General features: G+C 45.8%; 1 protein-coding gene across 1 annotated transcript in view; it reads right to left on the bottom strand.

Moving 5' to 3' along the window:
* The window catches only part of TEX15 (testis expressed 15, meiosis and synapsis associated), a 44,048-nt gene that overhangs the window by 15,198 nt on the left and 11,658 nt on the right, over positions 1-17,192 (bottom strand). The window contains 3 exon segments of the mRNA XM_074275574.1: positions 760-4,455; positions 4,458-10,180; positions 14,542-14,704. Coding sequence (XP_074131675.1) covers positions 760-4,455; positions 4,458-10,180; positions 14,542-14,704 — 9,582 coding nt within the window.

Here is a 17,192-nt window from a genome sequence, read left to right as displayed (position 1 = left end):
GGGCTGGAGATTACAGGACCACAGATTAACACAGAGACAAAACTAAGCCCTTCAATAGCTTACATTTGATAAAAGGGAGATCCAGGTTAAGTTGGAAACTTGACTAAGATCATCCAGTGGGAACTGTAAACTTAAATTTTTTTCCTTTTTCTATTGCTTTTTTCTGGTTATAAATGCACATTTTAAAAAAATACACATTTATGACTCATGTTGGGAGAGAAAAATCAGAACAAGAGAGAAAAACTGCAAGAGGAGAAAAAAAACAAGAAAAAGAAAAAATAAGAACATAGCATGAACGAATTTATATTCAGTCTCCATAGTTCTGTCTCTGGATGCAGGTAAGTCTAATCTTTTGATCTTATTCTTTACATATCCCAGAACATCAGCCTACCTCCTGCAAAAATGAAGCAGAATGACCTCCGATCTAGGAAGCATTAGCCAGTTGGACTAATAACTCAGTTTTGTCAAGCAAGAGTGAAGAGATCCTCGCTTTTCCCCTACCCCCACTTAAGTTCTACAGCAGGAGATAGCTGGTGCTAACTTTATTCCAAGGGGAATTTTATTTAAATTATGAAAAAAGAAGTGCAGCCTGACGATACTTTTCAATTTACTTTAACTGCCAACAAAGTGCTCTGATGTACGATCTCATGCTGGGCACTTCAAAACCAGATAGACGACAAAGTGTTGGGAGAAACAGAGGAGGGGCAGAAGTAGGGACTTGTGGGGGAGACATCGATCGAGACTTGGAGACAGCCTTACCTTTGGTTTTTTGAGACTTGGCAGGTCAGGACTTTCTAACTGCTCATGGTGGCTTTCACAAAGAGCTAAAGTAAAAGGTCTTTTTTTGGAGACAGCTGGATCTTTGTGGGGTAAGACCAAAGGAGATGGTGATTCCCTGTAACAGATCTCCAGTTTCCTGGCAACCACTCTGGACTTCATCTTATGAATGACCCTGATCTTCTCCATCCCCTGCTGGCAGGCCCTTTCTGAATTGGAGAACATTTGACAGGTGAAAAGGGAGACGTTACAGCTTCCCATTTTGGCACAGGAGACTTTCAGGTACTGTATGGTCTTCATGACTTTCATGACATGGGCCATTTTCCCCAGATCTTTCTGGGAAGCCAAAGTTAGGTTTTGCAACAACTCGGAAAACTGGTTATAATTGTGCTCAAGTTCAGAAAAAGTCATGCCATAATTTACTGACATGGTGTAAGGCATGAGGTCCACATACGTGGCGATGGGTGGATTGGACTGTTCGAGGAGCGTCCTTATTTCGGAGAGTTCTGTGAGTTCTCTGGACAGCAGCTGGAGGGCGTACGAGGAGTTGGCCCCTTCGGGGTACTCGCAGATGACAGCTGCCTCATCCTTGAGTTCCAGGATAGCTGCCTCCACTGCCTCCCACAAGCAGGTTGCTGCATTCTCTTTTAGCAATGAAAAGGAAGCATTTTTCCCTTGGTTTTCTATCAGCTCTGGAAGGAGAGACAAATCAAACCACAGCATTCCCCGGAATCTTGGTTTGTTCAGCCTTTTGGCCTTGACATTTTTCAGGAAGTGAATTGTTTCAGCAAGCATGACCATTTCAATGTATATCTCGACAGCTTTCGGCTTCAGGATGACTACCTGATGGCTATGCTTCTCGAACACATCCAGAACGTTGTCTTCGGTAATCAAGAGTCTGTCCACAGGGGCCTCCTGCAGAATCTGAAAGCACTTCTTTAAGGTCTCTAGGTGGCTTGCGCATCTCACTGTAAGTTCCTCTAACTGTTTCAGGTCAGCAGATTCCGCTTGGTCCAATATTTCTCCGACGCAGCAAGTATCTGGGAGAGAGAAGAGAGAATCACTAAATCTGGAGCTTCCCTTTCCAAGCCCCTCTCCCATTAAGTAGTCACAGTGCTTACGCTTACTGAGATTATTTCCAAGAGTTTCCTCAAGCCAATCCTGGGAAACACCTTCTGCTTGTCCATCAGCTTCTAGAGTCTCATAGATCTGCTGAAATTTCTTAAAGGCACACTGGTTAAATTTGAGGAGTTCTTCTTCCATCTTGGGAGAGTTGCTTTTGCTAACTGATGGGCCCTTCTCTTTCCAAACAAGACTTTTAGCAGCATCAAAGAAGATGTGTTCCAGACCATAGAGGGATATCTTCATACTAACTGATTCAGAGTTTTTTATAAAGTGTATCTTGGAGGAGATCATTTCCATGATGATCCAAAGATGGTCTTGTTTCCCAGGACAAGACTGAATTTTAGGGAGATGGCCCCGGTTACTGAGCGGTTCCAAAGCGCTTTTCCGTAAACTCTCTAAATCTTCCAAATTGTCTCCAAAATTGACCCCACAGGTGAGTGGTGCGGAAAGTATAAAATCAAAGTAATTGGAGCAGTGTTTCATGATATCTTCACACTCCTCAATCTGCCGTTTGTATTTCAAGACAGCATAGTAGGATTTGTTCCCCTTTCTGGCTTCTTCTAACAGCTTGGTTAGCTGCCCATGGTAGTGCTGTAACTCACTGAATGCATTGTACTTGAGCCTGTCTTGGAAAGCTGGATAGAGGCAGGACTGCTGCTGGCAGCCTTGATTCCCACAGAGCAGCTCTCCATAAAGTGAAGCACCGTACCACAGGAAGCTGTGGAATATGCGCTCACTGCCCAAGAGACCCTTCTTGTTCTCTATGAACTGCATGGTTTCTATCATCATCCGGAGCTCTACTAGAGAATCTACAGCCTGTGGGTAGAGGCAATATCTACAGTTATTCCAACCATTCCCTTCCACCAGCAACTCCCGGGAAATCAGCACATGTTTAAAAGAACATTTTTGTTTTCTTTCAAAAGCTTCAATGAACAAAGGAAGGACAGTTTGACGTGTTGTTTGTTCTTGTAAACTCTTCAGAGTGAACGCCTTGTCTGCTTTTTGCAGAATTCTAGACAGTTTCACGATGAGTGTTGTGGGATCCTTGGAAGAGTGGCCCTCCTCTGGCTGCTGAGCAGGGGAGGCCTCAGGAATCCCCGAGTGCATTTTCATGATACTCATCTGGGGAGCTCCTTTCCATCTGCAGACAGGATCACCCGTCTCTGCGGCTGGAAGTGCACTGGAGGAGAGGGCCAGCTCATCTTCTACTCTGCCCTCCTGATGGCGGGCCTTTTTACTACATGGGGCAGCCACTGCAAGAGACCTGTCCCAGGCCCGGACCTTTTTACTCAGGCTTACTATTCGAATAGGCCATTTCTCCAAAGGTCCTGTTAAAACATTTGGTTTTTTTACTATCTTTTCTGGCCACTGTTCCTTTTCTACTGGTCTTAATCGTCTTTTTCTATCATTTTTCTTTACCAAGGATTTTTGTGATGAGGAACTTTTGGTATTCTCCAAGGAGGTCTTCATAAGGACTACCTCAACACTGTTTTCTTTGGAATTTTTCTTTGCAAGTGGTTCAGGCATCCCAATTGTACCCAAAGCACCCTCTCCATCGTTTTGAAGCTGTGACTGCCCCTGTGGCAGCTCTCGTGACTGCTCTTGCAGCTGCTCCTTTGGCTGCTCCTGCAGCTGTTCCAATGGCTGCTCTTGCAGTTGCTTCTGTGGCTGCTCTTGCAGCTGGTCTTGCAGTTGCTCCGGCAGCTGCTTCTGTGGCTGCTCCTGTGGCTGGTCCTGCCACTGCTCCTTCAGCTGTTCTGGTGGCTGCTCCTGCAGTTGCTCCTGCAATTGTGTCTGTGGCTGTTCCTGTGGCTGTTCTTTGGGCTGCTCCAGTGGTTGGTCCTTTGGCTGTTCTAGTGGCTGCTCTTGCAGTTGCTTCTTTGGCTGCTCTTGCAGCTGGTCCTTGGGCTGCTCCAGTGGCTGCTCTTGCAGTTGCTCCTGTGATTGTTCCTGCAATTGCTTCTGTGGCTGTTCCTGTGGCTGTTCTTTGGGCTGCTCCAGTGGTTGGTCCTTTGGCTGTTCTAGTGGCTGTTCTTGCAGTTGCTCCTGTGGCTGTTCTTGTAGGCACTCCTGCAGTTGTTTCTGTGGCTGGTGCTTGGGTTGCTCTGGTGGCTGGTCCTTGGGCTGCTCCAGTGTCTGGTCCTTGAGCTGCTCTGGTGGCTGGACCTTGGGCTGCTCCAGTGGCTGGTCCTTTAGCTGTTCTGGTGATTGCTTTTGCAGTTGCTCCTGCAGTTGTATTTGTGGCTGTTCTAGCTGCTCCTGCAGTTGCATCTGTGGCTGTTCTTGCAGCTGGTTCTTGGGCTGTTCTGGTGGTTGCTCTTGCAGCTGCTCCTGCAGTTGTATTTGGGGCTGTTCTTGCAGCTGGTTCTTGGGCTGTTCTGGTGGTTGCTCTTGCAGCTGCTCCTGCAGTTGTATTTGTGGCTGTTCTAGCTGCTCCTGCAGTTGCATCTGTGGCTGTTCTTGCAGCTGGTTCTTGGGCTGTTCTGGTGGTTGCTCTTGCAGCTGCTCCTGCAGTTGTATTTGTGGCTGTTCTAGCTGCTCCTGCAGTTGCATCTGTGGCTGTTCTTGCAGCTGGTTCTTGGGCTGTTTCTGGTGGTTGCTCTTGCAAGCTGCTCCTGCAGTTGTATTTGTGGCTGTTCTTGCAGCTGGTTCTTGGGCTGTTCTGGTGGTTGCTCTTGCAGTTGCTCCTGCAGTTGTATTTGTGGCTGTTCTAGCTGCTCCTGCAGTTGCATCTGTGGCTGTTCTTGCAGCTGGTTCTTGGGCTGTTCTGGTGGTTGCTCTTGCAGCTGCTCCTGCAGTTGCATTTGTGGCTGTTCTTGTGGCTGCTCTTGTAGCTGCTCCTGTGACTGTTTCTGCAGCTGCTTCTGTGGCTGTTCTTGCAGCTGGTTCTTGGGCTGTTCTGGTGGTTGCTCTTGCAGCTGCTCCTGCAGTTGTATTTGTGGCTGTTCTAGCTGCTCCTGCAGTTGCATCTGTGGCTGTTCTTGCAGCTGGTTCTTGGGCTGTTCTGGTGGTTGCTCTTGCAGCTGCTCCTGCAGTTGCATTTGTGGCTGTTCTTGTGGCTGCTCTTGCAGCTGCTCCTGTGACTGTTTCTGTAGCTGCTTCTGTGGCTGTTCTGGTGGTTGCTCTTGCAGCTGCTCCTGCAGTTGCATTTGTGGCTGTTCTTGTGGCTGGTTCTTGGGCTGTTCTGGTGGGAGCAGCTGCATTTGTGGCTGTTCTTGTGGCTGCTCCTTTAGCTGTTCTGGTGGCTGCTCTTGCAGCTGCTCCTGTGACTGTTCCTGCAGCTGCTTCTGTGGCTGTTCTTGCAGCTGGTTCTTGGGCTGTTCTGGTGGTTGCTCTTGCAGCTGCTCCTGCAGTTGTATTTGTGGCTGTTCTAGCTGTTCCTGCAGTTGCATTTGTGGCTGTTCTTGCAGCTGGTTCTTGGGCTGTTCTGGTGGTTGCTCTTGCAGCTGCTCCTGCAGTTGCATTTGTGGCTGTTCTTGTGGCTGCTTCTTTAGCGGTTCTGGTGGCTGCTCTTGCAGCTGCTCCTGTGACTGTTCCTGCAGCTGGTTCTTGGGCTGTTCTGGTGGTTGCTCTTGCAGCTGCTCCTGCAGTTGCATTTGTGGCTGTTCTAGCTGCTCCTGCAGTTGCATTTGTGGCTGTTCTTGTGGCTGCTCTTTTAGCTGTTCTGGTGGCTGCTCTTGAAGCTGCTCCTGTGACTGTTCCTGCAGCTGCTTCTGTGGCTGTTCTGGTGGTTGCTCTTGCAGCTGCTCCTGCAGTTGCATTTGTGGCTGTTCTTGTGGATGCTCCTTAGGCTGCTCCTTTAGCTGCTTTTGCAGCTGCTCCTGTGGCTGTTCCTGCAGCTGCTTCTGTGGCTGTTCCTGCAGCTGCTTCTGTGGCTGTTCCTGCAGCTGCTTCTGTGGCTGCTCTTGCAGCTGGTCCTGAGGCCACTCCTTCAGCTGCTCTCGTGGCTGCTCCTGTAAAGATGGACTGAGTTGCAAGTGAGTTGGCAGGCTCCTGGACAGTGTCTCAGAGTGAGGAGTCTGCCATTTGGTCTCATTATTTTTAACAGAGATGCCAGAAAATTTCAGAAAAACACTCTCTCTTTCTTGATTTGTATAAGGAGCCATACTATCTGAGCACCCAACTACATCTTCTGAACCGTTGCACCGTTGGGGAAAATCTCTAGGCAACTTCAAATCATCTGTTTTAGAGACATCAACATTGAAAAATTGTTCTGTGTTTGATTTTAAGATGGAAATGAATATGTCAGGATTTGCTCTGGAGGGAATCTCACCATCACCTTCCAAATCTGGTTTACTGTTAAAACAGGAAAGGTTGTTTCCCCCAAGGCCATTGAAAAACTTCACATTTCTTTCCATTGGAGATGGAGCAGAAAGGACAACTGAGGAAGCCTCCCTGGAACTGACATCACTAGAGAATCTCTCACTTCTTTTTTCAGTGTGAATGGTAGACAGGATGATAAAGTCCAAACTCCTTTGCCCATCAGCATGAGGAGGAGGGAAAGCTTTCAACTGTTTATCAGGTTTCTTATGTTCAGCCTCTCTTCTTGGATCTTTCAAACTGCTCCTGCTTGATGCTGCGCCCCTAGACTCAGAGTGATGTGGTCTGTCAGAATTGGTGATTCTTGGGATGTTCACATGGCTTATGGAGACCTCACTGGACAGGCCTTCTATGGAAAGTGACCTCCGGACTCCCTGGTGGTCCCTGCTGCTACTGCTGTTGCTATAACCCTGGTGGTGTGGGGCAGGGGGCCGAGACCTAACCACTTCCAGTCCTGAAGCTCTCTTTTCTTCCCGTTTGTCATCTTTCCTCTTCTGCCAGTAATGCCTCGAGTAATACCTTCTTTCTGTTAGGAAATTATAACCTTCCAAGTCACAACATTCCCATAAACTATTGCGTATGAACTCATAGGATTTGGGCAAGGGGCCATTTCTCCTTTTCTCCCCTACTTTAGTGATGAGCTGCAAAGACCGGTAAACCCTCCTGTGAGCTTTCTTTAAATGAAGCACAGCTCGGTCAAGTTTTCTGGACAGGCGTTTGCTCTTGCACAAGGATGCTTCGCTGTAAAGGGCATTTAGAACGTTTCTGATGTGCCTTTCCGACTGTGAAAAGGTCTTGATCCGTCCTTCTGATAAAGAAGAAAACTGTTCGAACGACTGGTGTCGAGTAGTCTTTCGAGTTACTCCATAAGCTTCTGCGTACCTGATGCTCTTACTTGGTGTGACTTTGTCCTTTAAGGAGGCTGGGAGCTTCCCTTTGCCATTTTTAGACTCCACATCCTTGGCCTTAGGAGACTTGTTCTGGGTGTCCCTTGGTTTTGCCAGGGAGCAGGTACTTCCATCTGTTGTGGGTGGTGAAGAGGCAGCAGGTTGAGATGAGAGTGCTAAGGGGCATTTGATTGTCTTGAGAACTGATGAGTCAGAAGGTGGGGAAAGAACCAAATCCCTCTTAAGTTCTGATGCCTCTGGACACACCTGCAGGCCCAGCTCATCTTTACCAGAGAAGTCTGTGTTTTCACAAGTAAACTGGGAAGGACCAGCCATAGACTCTAATTCCTGCCACGCGTCAGTCATTTCTGCCTCTGCAATCTCTGGTGTGGCACACATCACCACCTCTTCCTGCGCTGCTAGTGGCTCCTGAGAAAGGGTGAATTCTGACTGAATGATATTTGTGATTTGAATTTGTAAATCAGGAACCACCACTGGCTTTACGAGCTCCCTGTGGTTTTTCTGAGTCCGAGAATAAATACAACTGCTCTCCTTAAGGAAATGTTGGCTTCCACCTTCCTGTGGCAGAGTACTTTTGGAAGTCTCTGAGGACTTCCAGCTACTTCCAAACAGATTTTCCCAGTCTATACGAGATTCCAAGAGCTGGTACACAGAGTTTATTTCATTAGACAGATTTTCAGGGATGGCTGTGTCCTGTGGCAGTAAAGAGTCTTCACACTGTTCAGATTCTACTTCAATCTCATTGTTAAAGTTCAGATCTTGAGGAAATAGAACCTTCAGGTCCTCATTAATCACTGGTTGTTCACATGCTTCATTGGGTTTGCCAGAGTCCATATCACCTTCATGTTCTCCAAATACATTTGTCCCCCATGCTCCAAAGCTGGGGCTCTGGGCAGCTTTTGCTATTTCTAGCAAGTTCTTTTGGTTATTTCCACACTCAGTACCAGACACTGGGATGGGCAAGTTGCTACTTTCACTGCTGGGAAGGATCCCTCTTTGATTCCCAGGAGAAATTGTGTTTTGATTTTCAACCAAGGCAGTTTTGGTAGACACATACCTTTTTTTCCAGGCTAAGCTGTATGTAGATGAAACCTTTTCAGAATACAAAACTTCTGACTTGCATGCATTCTTAATCTTTCTTTCATCACTGACAACAGTGCGGCAGTTTTTGTTCATATAAACGACTTGCTTTTCATCTTTATAAATATTTTCCATTTTATTTTTTCCTACAGAAGAACTCTGTCTCCTCTGTCTTTCAGGATCATCCTGTTCCTTATAATAAACATTCAGCTCATTCTCAATCATTGGGTCACAGAATACAGGGCAATCTTGATTCCTGGCAACTTCTTCAGCAAGAGTGGAATTCGCTCTGCCATCTTTATGTAGGACAGCTGCAGACATTGGCTTACCTTTATTTTCCCCATGAACAATTGGGTACTTCCCACTCCTATCTCTGATCACCTTGAAATGGGGAACTTTAGCGTTAAATGAGAAATTAATTAAATCATTAGGCTTTTCTTTGGTCTGAACGAGCTCCTTTTGCTGGGAAGCATCAGCTTTTGTATCAATGGGTATCAGATGCATATTTCCCATTTTCAGTGCTGCCACTTTTGGAGGTTTGGAAAAATATTTATCAATGTACATTCTTTCACATTTCAACCACTCTTCAAGGCAATCTTTTGAAGACTTCTCTGCGTTTACAGGAAGGTAACTATTTCCTGATTTAAAAGGTCCATGTTTGGGATTTGACTTCCCTTCTTGCTCTTGAGATGAGGAGGAAGCCTGCATCAGAACAGCTGGCCCGTGCTTCCGAGGTTTTTTACAATTGTCACTGTCTTGGTGGGATAAATTCAAAGTCTTGTGCTTTTCATGGGGAAGATAATTATCTCTTAAGCTACTCTTGCTTTCTCCATGAGTAGAGTCATAACTATATCTTTTCTTGGAGAGTTTATTTTTTTCTTGTTTGGAATGGTTTTCTTTATCAGGGGTCAGATTTTTCATATCTTGAGTATTCTGAATGAATTTATTTCTGGTTTCTTGTTGAGCCTGGAGAGGTTCCGGGGGGGAAGGTGGTCGAAATCTTTCATGTACAATTTTTAAGTCAGCAGGTTGTAATTCCTGGGTCACAGAGTTATGATTTATCTCTGAAATGTACTTTCTCTTGGCTTGTTTCTTAATAGGCAGAAGGATTCTGTTCATCTGGCTTGAGTCATGTACTTGTTTATCACCATATTCCTGGTTCTCACATTTTGGAACAACTTCTTTGGAAGCATATGAAAGACCAACTTGACAATCACTATTATGGTGGTCTTTTTTCGCATTACCCAGTGTTATCTCATGGAGAGTTCCATAGTCATAATTCTGAAAGAATATTCTTTTTAAAGCAGCTTCATAGGCCAAACCCTCAGGACAAAGGGAGCCCTGACTAAGTGCCATGGGCTCACTGGGGATGGCACCGGAGGAAAGAGCAGCATCCGTGGGAAGGGACAGCAAAGCATTCACATATGAATCAGGGTTTTCTTCCCTGTTCTCCAATGGCAAATTCTCTCCAGAGTCCGTCTCAGGGTTTGCTTGATCATGGGATCCTCCTCTTCTCAGCAGCCTAGGGTCCTTGATGAGCTTGGAGGTTGTCACAGTAGTGCTACTAATGCTGTTAGCAAGAGCAACTGAAGCAGAAAGAGTGCTGAGGAATTTTTCAAGGTAATTAAAGCTTATCAACATATCACCGTTCTTATTTTGAGTGGTATCCACACTAGTTGAGAGGGGCGGGTTAGCCTCTGTTGCTTGTGCTTGAGAAGGGTTGTGGTTTTCTGCTAACTTATGCTCGGGCTGACCATCAGTGGTACCCAAAGGAAAGAAGCCGTTTGTTTGTCCGTTTCCACAGGGAGAAGATGTATCAGGGGCCAAAGGATTCATCTCGGTATTACAGGAGCAGCTGTCCTGGGTCGAGGATTCTGCAGGCTTTGGGAAATGCTCATAGATGACGGTAGCGTCTTTTCCCTTTCCAATTCTTTTGGCAATGGTACAGTTGTTCAAGGAGTCTCTTTTTTCTGTTAAGAATTAAAAAGAAAACAAATGTGCAAGTGAAAACCGTTTCTCTATAATTAATGGGCACAAAAGTCAGGTGAAAATGTAAGAATAAAAGAAAGTTCTAGAGCTGAAAAAGTTTTTGGAGCTCATTTACTCCAACCACTTACTATCAGAGATGAAGTGGTGAACATATATTTTATCTGACAATTTTTCATTCAATCCTTCCTATACAAATCTTTAAGCTCTTGCATTTTCACTGGCTTTCTCTCAATACCTAGAATTCCTCTCACTCCTTTTTTAGTTTCCCCTAGAAATCTTTAAAACTCATGTCAAATACCTTCTTCTGATAAAAAAAATGCCTTTCCCCTTCCCTCTCCACCTGCTAAAGTTCCTTCAGAGAACACCATCTGTCAACACTTTATTTTTTTCCTCTCTATATATGTATATACATAAATACACATGCAGATGTTATTTACTGTACAATTTTTAATTTTTTGCCTGCAATCTCCCTTTAGAATGGGATTTTTTGGGGGGAGCTGAGGCAATTGGGATTAAGTGACAGGGTCACACAGCTAGGAAGTGCTAAGTGTCTGAGGCCAGATTTGAACTTAGATCCTCCAGACTTCAGAGCTGGTGCTCTATCCCCTGCGCCCCCTAGCTATCCCAGAATCAGAATTCTTTAAAAACAGAAAACCGTGTTTTTACTTTTCTTTGTATCCTGTATACTTACATTTACACAATGCCTGGCATAAAATTAACTACTCAATGAATGAGTGCTGACTGAATATCCAATGTTAATTCTTTAGTAGTGAAGATATTGTGAGAAAGTTTTAGTTTTCTAGCATAGCAATACCCAGGAAGGAAGGGGGAAAGGATGACATTTATACAGATGTGTCTGATAAAGTATTCTGAATAGCAAAAATTTGGATTTAGAGGCTTTGGATTAAAATTCAGGAAAGATGATCTCTTGAACAAAACAACTTGCCCTGAGAATTGATGAGAGAGATACCTAATGTAGACAGCCTGAGAGAGCAGGATAATGGGTGACTCTCAAAACCCACATTGGGGTTCAATTTTCCTAATTTCTTTTTCATAATCTTGCCTATGTGACTCTTGGCAAGTTAATCTGATCCATCTCTAAACTTTCTAAGATGGTAAATAGTGACTCTGCATTGGCAACAAGAGGCAATTCTCCCATCGGAAGTTCCCTCCATCAATATCCCTATGTGTGGAGTAGCCTGACCAAAGATCTTTTTTCTTTTTTTATGTTAAACATGTGCAATTATCCTATATATATTTCCACAATTATCGAGCTGCACAAGAAAAATCAGACCAAAAGGGAAAAAATGAGAAAGAAAACAAAATGCAAGCAAACAGTAGCAAAAAAAAAAAAAAAAAAAAAAAAAAAAAAAAAAAGTTAAAAAAAAGTAAAAATACACTCTGTCCCCACAGTCCTATTTCTGGATATAGGAGAATCTCATCACCAGTCCACTGGGGCTATGACCAAAGATTTTTGAAAGAGAAAAGGAGAGAATTGGTCCCATTTACCTGCAAGTTTGGCACTCTCATTAAAGAGATAGCGAATGATCAAATCTGGCCCCAAACATCTACTCACACACTGCAAGCCTTAATCTACTGGAGAAGGAAATGGCAAACCACTCTATAGTGTCTTTGTCAAAAAACAATAACAACAAAAAACACAGCAAAACACCCCCCCCAGTCATGGAGCACTGGACATGACTGAACAACCACCACCAGGTCTCATCCAGGACAGGTCACGCCAGGCTAACTTCCATTTGTATTGGTAACAAGGTCTCTAAACCAAAGAGAGCTTTAAAGCCCTCTCTGACTTTACTAAAGCTTCTGAAAGAACACAGCGATGCTACCAAGACAGAATATCAAGGTGATAACATGAGATGCATGCAGGTCTAACAGGACAGCTAGACTCAAGAGCTGCAGTCGTGAATGGTCCGATGCTGGTGCAGCGGGAGCTCTCCAGGGGAGTGCCCCAGAGCTCTTTGCATGGCCTTGGGTTACTGAAAGTCCAGTGACTTCCAGAAACAGACTATTTGTCACATCTGCAGGTATCATAAAGCAGGGAGGGAAAGCTAACAAGGAGAGGGCTAGAGCACCGGGTGAAAACTTTGGAGTTCAAATCAAAAGTGAACAAATGTAAAAGTCTTCCATTTAGACACAAGAAATCAATTTCAAAGCCTTAAACAGAGGAAAACATCATTAGACAACAGCTGTTCAGAAAAGCTGCTCTAGTTTGTTGGAAACTGCAAGCTCAGCGGGAGTCAGGAGTCGGGAGTCGGGAGTGTGGACGTGGCCACCAATAAAGGCTGTTCCACTGTTCTCTATCCTGATGAAACTCCCTCTGAGTCCTGCTCCCAGCCCCCAGTTTAAGGAGGACCCTGATATAAAGGAGGACAGGGAACGTCTTTGAGTCTAAACCCATAGGAGGTACAGGTGAAGGAATAGAACTTGTTCAGCCTCAGGGAGGACACGGGAGCTGTGGTCTGGAGGGCTGTCATGGGGAGGAGGGACTTGCTTTTTGTTCAGAAAAAAAGCTGCTTTTCCCATTTCCTCCTCTTCTCCTATCCCCCCCCCCCAATAGAGCAGTCTGCCTAGAAAAGGGACAGGTTCCTCCCTCCTTGGGCATCTTTCAGCAGAAGCTGACAGACCTTCTGTTATACTGGGGATTCCTCATGGGGGTGGTTGGACTAGGTCTGAAGAAGCCTCCCCCTGCTCTCAAATTCTGTGCCTTTGGGGGTAACAAGTACCACTCAGGAAGAGAAAAAACAGTAAATGCACAGTAGAGAAAAAGCAAAAGTACCTCTTCCCACTCCCCAATCCAAGGTCTAAACAAACTTCTGAAGAATCAGTCAATAAAAATACAGGCTCACCCCTCAAGAGAGAACAAAGTATATTCAAATAAGGAAATGAAAAATACATAATTACAAAGTAATTATTTAGGGAGAAAGGGTATTCTGGTTGGGGAAACAGAAGCCCTTGTGTGGGAAGCAGGGCTTAAATTAAGCCTTCAAGGGAGCTAGGGATTCCAGAAGGACCGATGAAGAGGAGTACAGCTTAGGGAAAAACACCCAAGTGGGAGCGTCCGTAAATGTAAAAAGCCCTCTTTTAATCCTACCCTCTCTCTACCTAAAGCAACATGGGACAGAAGTAAAAATGAGGCGTAAGGAGACAAACACATCTGGATCTGACGCAGTAACATCCCAAATGAGAGTAGTTTCAAGGATTGTTTATGGCCTCTCATTACACAGATAAGGAAACTGAGGCTTGTAGAGCTGAAGGCAAAGGTGACCTGTCCAGGAGTCAAACACTCTGAGCCCCAGAGGAGCTTGTTTGGAAAGAGGCATAGCAGTCATGAAGCCACCCGAACACCTGAAGCCACCCAAACACCTGAGGTCACCCGAACACCTGAAGTCACCTGAACAAACACCTGAGGTCACCCGAACACTTGAAGTCACCCAAACACATGAAGTCACCTGATGCCCTGGCAGAGGAAAGAAGACAGCCAGGTACTCAAGGTTGCTGCCCTTTCCTCTGCCATGCAGTAACTAAAGACCACCCTCAGAAGACTCCCTTGTCCTGCAGTTGGCATCCTCAAAGAAGGGGGCATCCAGAAAGGCACCAAAACAGTCTCTACCAGCTACCTACTAGGCCAGAAAATGGAAACACTTCCATTTGAATTGTTGGAAGATTCAGAAAATCTCCTGTCAGGATAAGATCCCAGATCCTGAGGTCTTCTCTCAAACTAAACTGCCAAGCATTCCAACTCTACTGCATAGAGCACAACTCCACTGGGCTGGCCACACTGTTTAAATGCCAAATCGATTATTTTATGAGAACTCACACAGGGAAAAGGCTCTCAAGGTGGTCAGGAAAAGCGATCCAAAGACACTTTCAGGGTCTCTCTTAAGAACTTTAGAATTGATTGTATGGCACGGGAGACACTGGCACAGGACCACCCAGCATGGCGTGCTCTCATCAGAGAAAGTGCTCTGCTCTATGAGCAAAGGATTGAATTAATTATCCCAGAAGAAATGTGAAATGTGCAAAATAAGAGAAATCACCCCAAATTTAAGAGGGACTATTTATGTCCGCTCTGTGGCAGAGAATTCCCAGCTCACACTGGTCTGATAGCCACAGTCACACTAACATGTGATGTCATTTTGGGCCTCTAGGAGAACAAAGGACAACAACCAACCAAGGCTTTAAGTATTCAAGTAGAATTTGACCCAGGCAAAATGCCACCTTTTCAGGCTCCTGCTCAGAACAAGGTTGCCGCAATGTTCTGTGCCTCAGTCTCCCAGTCGCCTGAGAAGGGGAAAACTGGTAGGTGAAGGCACATGCTTACCAGGCCACTTGGGAAATCCCGTGGAGAGAAACCGCAAGGATGTGATAGTCTGTCCACTTTCTGCTTTTTGCCCAACGAATCTGAGTGTTAGGGTGGCATAGGGAAGACACTGCCGGGGCTTGTCCACAGGCTTCGAAAGCGTGTTGTACTCGTAGAAGTAAACCTGCAAGAAATGGAGCACGGGAAATGAAGGCTGACGTCCAAAGCCAAGGACCCCAAGAGGCCTCGGATGTCCCCTTCTCCTGCCCAACAGGACCCACAGTAAGAGCCAGCAGCTCTAAGGTGTCTTAAGGTTTGCAAAGAATTTGACAGTGATTTCTATAATTACCCCCCTTTTCCAGATGGGGAAATTGAGGGAAAATGATATGCCTAGAGCCCCACAGTGTCTAGAGGAAGACTTGAATTCAGATATCCTGGATGCCAGGGCCAGCACGCTTATCCACTGAATCATCCATCTTCCCTCTTTTCCCTGTGCAGACTCTCAAAATGCATCTAGCTTTGATGTCCCCCCTCCAAACCTCTCCATCCAACCCCCAATTTTTAAAAAAGCTACTTGTAGGACCCTCCCTCCCATATATACCAGGATTATCAGGTTCTGTGCAGACTCTCAAAATGCATCTAGCTTTGATGTCCCCCCTCCAAACCTCTCCATCCAACCCCCAATTTTTAAAAAAGCTACTTGTAGGACCCCTCCCACATATACCAGGGTTCTTATCAGGTCCCGATGTCTGTGATGAGCTCACACCCCCCGTTAGGGGGAAGAAACGGGTGCTGTCTCATTTCTGTCTCCCCAACGGCAGCGGCAGCATCAGCGGATGAAGGGAGTAACCCAAGTGAGCCCCTTCCAATGCTTCACTCAGCCTACCTCCTGGTTACCAAGGAAACGAGCTGCTAACAGCTCACTATGCAGGAGGAGAGCGGGCTCCTCGCGGGCCCTGATGAGGCGGCCACAGAAATCACCTGTTGGAGATACCCTGAGCCAGTGGGGCTCATCTCTGGTACCTGGGGAGGAGACATCATGGGTACCTCATATCCCACCCTCCAGGGCTCTAGCCCACTCTTGGAGGATGGAGAGAGAGAGGACACAGGCTCACTGACAATGCTTGCAGAAGCTTGTCTTTACAGACAAAAGATTTTGCAAAAGCAGGGATGGGGGATGGGTAGAAAGGGAAGGAAGGATGAAGGAGGAAATAAGAGAATAGGAGAGAGAAAAAAGGAAGAGGAGAGGAAAAAAGGGAGGAAGAAGAAAAAAGGAGAGGATGGGAGGAACGAGGAAGGGAAGAAAGGATGGGAGAAAGTGAAGAAAGAGGGAAGGGAAAAAGGGAGAAAGAAAGTGAAGAAAGGAGGAAGGGAAAAATGGAGAGAGGGAAAAAAAAGGCAGGAGAGGGAGGGAGGGAAGAAGGGAGGAAACAGCCTTAACTATGTAGCAAGCCCTTCATTAAGTACTTTACAAATATCATGTCATTTGATCCTCACAATAACTGCTACTGGCCTTTTCTACTCCCTTTTCATTTCTTTACATCTGCAATAAAAACCTACTTTGTCAGGGGGTGGGGAAAGTGTGGGGTAGGTGGGAGGAAGAGGGCCTTGACAGAGCTGCCCACCTGCTGGTCCATTCAGATACTCGACAGCTGTCCTCAGTTCTCTGGGTCACCCTGCTCATCCTGTGAAGGTGCCACCTAGAGCACAGCCCAGGGCCATGGTTTGAGGTCTTTTTCTTCAAAAAATCCCCAAACTCTCTGGCCATTAACTTCTAGTAACAGGCAGTAAAAAAACTACCCAGTCTCAATGAGCCCCTCTTAATACAACTTCCAAAGCTAAGCACCCCTTACAGAGAGCGCCGACACAGCCCACTTGGATCTCATCACCTTCCACCCTGAACCACTTTCCTCCAAACTACTGTTTCCACCGAAGGCAACTCTACTTGAGGGATGCAGCCTTAAAACATTTGCCTTTCTTTTCTCCCAAACACTGCCCCATTCCCACCCCTCACATCACCTCCCACTTGGACCATGTAGCACACACATGGAAAGATCTTCCAGCATTTCACAGAATTCACCCATAAATCCGTCTGGATGAGTATTTCCTCCAACAGCTCCTGCAGCTGGGTTTAACTTGGACGCTGGACCTGCTGCTTTTATTGTGTAGAAAATAGCATTTCAGCCTCACTGGGTTCATTCACGATCTGTATTTATTCTAGGCACTGACAAGACTGCAGCTTTACCAGGACTGACCGAGAGAAGGCCAAGAACCCCCTGACTTTCCTGCTGGCTCAGTTCCATTCTTTGAGAGGACTGCAGTGTTTGCTGATGAGAGAACTCTGATCGCTACCAGACCAGCTGGGAGTCCCATGATGGAGCAGGCTGCCCCTCTCCTGGCAGAGCAGTGAGGGGCTTGCGCTGCAGATCGAGATATTGTTATTGTTCCACACATCCACTGTAGTAGTAGTCTTTGCTTGATTATGCATGTTTCTTTCAAGGGATTTCTTTTTCTTTTTTTTTCCAAGGGGGGGATGGGAGAAGGGGCTATTCAGAGAGGGGTGCTAGAAAAAGGAATGAGGGTCATTTAAAGCTTTTTTTTTTAATGCCGAGAAGAGAAGCAAAGGCAGAAGAAATCCCAGACAAAGAGGACAGCTTTGAAAGCCACGGGTT

The sequence above is a fragment of the Sminthopsis crassicaudata genome, chromosome 6 (genome assembly GCF_048593235.1).
Source record: "Sminthopsis crassicaudata isolate SCR6 chromosome 6, ASM4859323v1, whole genome shotgun sequence".
In the NCBI taxonomy this organism is placed as follows: Eukaryota; Metazoa; Chordata; class Mammalia; order Dasyuromorphia; family Dasyuridae; genus Sminthopsis; species Sminthopsis crassicaudata.
This window is presented reverse-complemented; position numbering and strand designations above follow the sequence as displayed.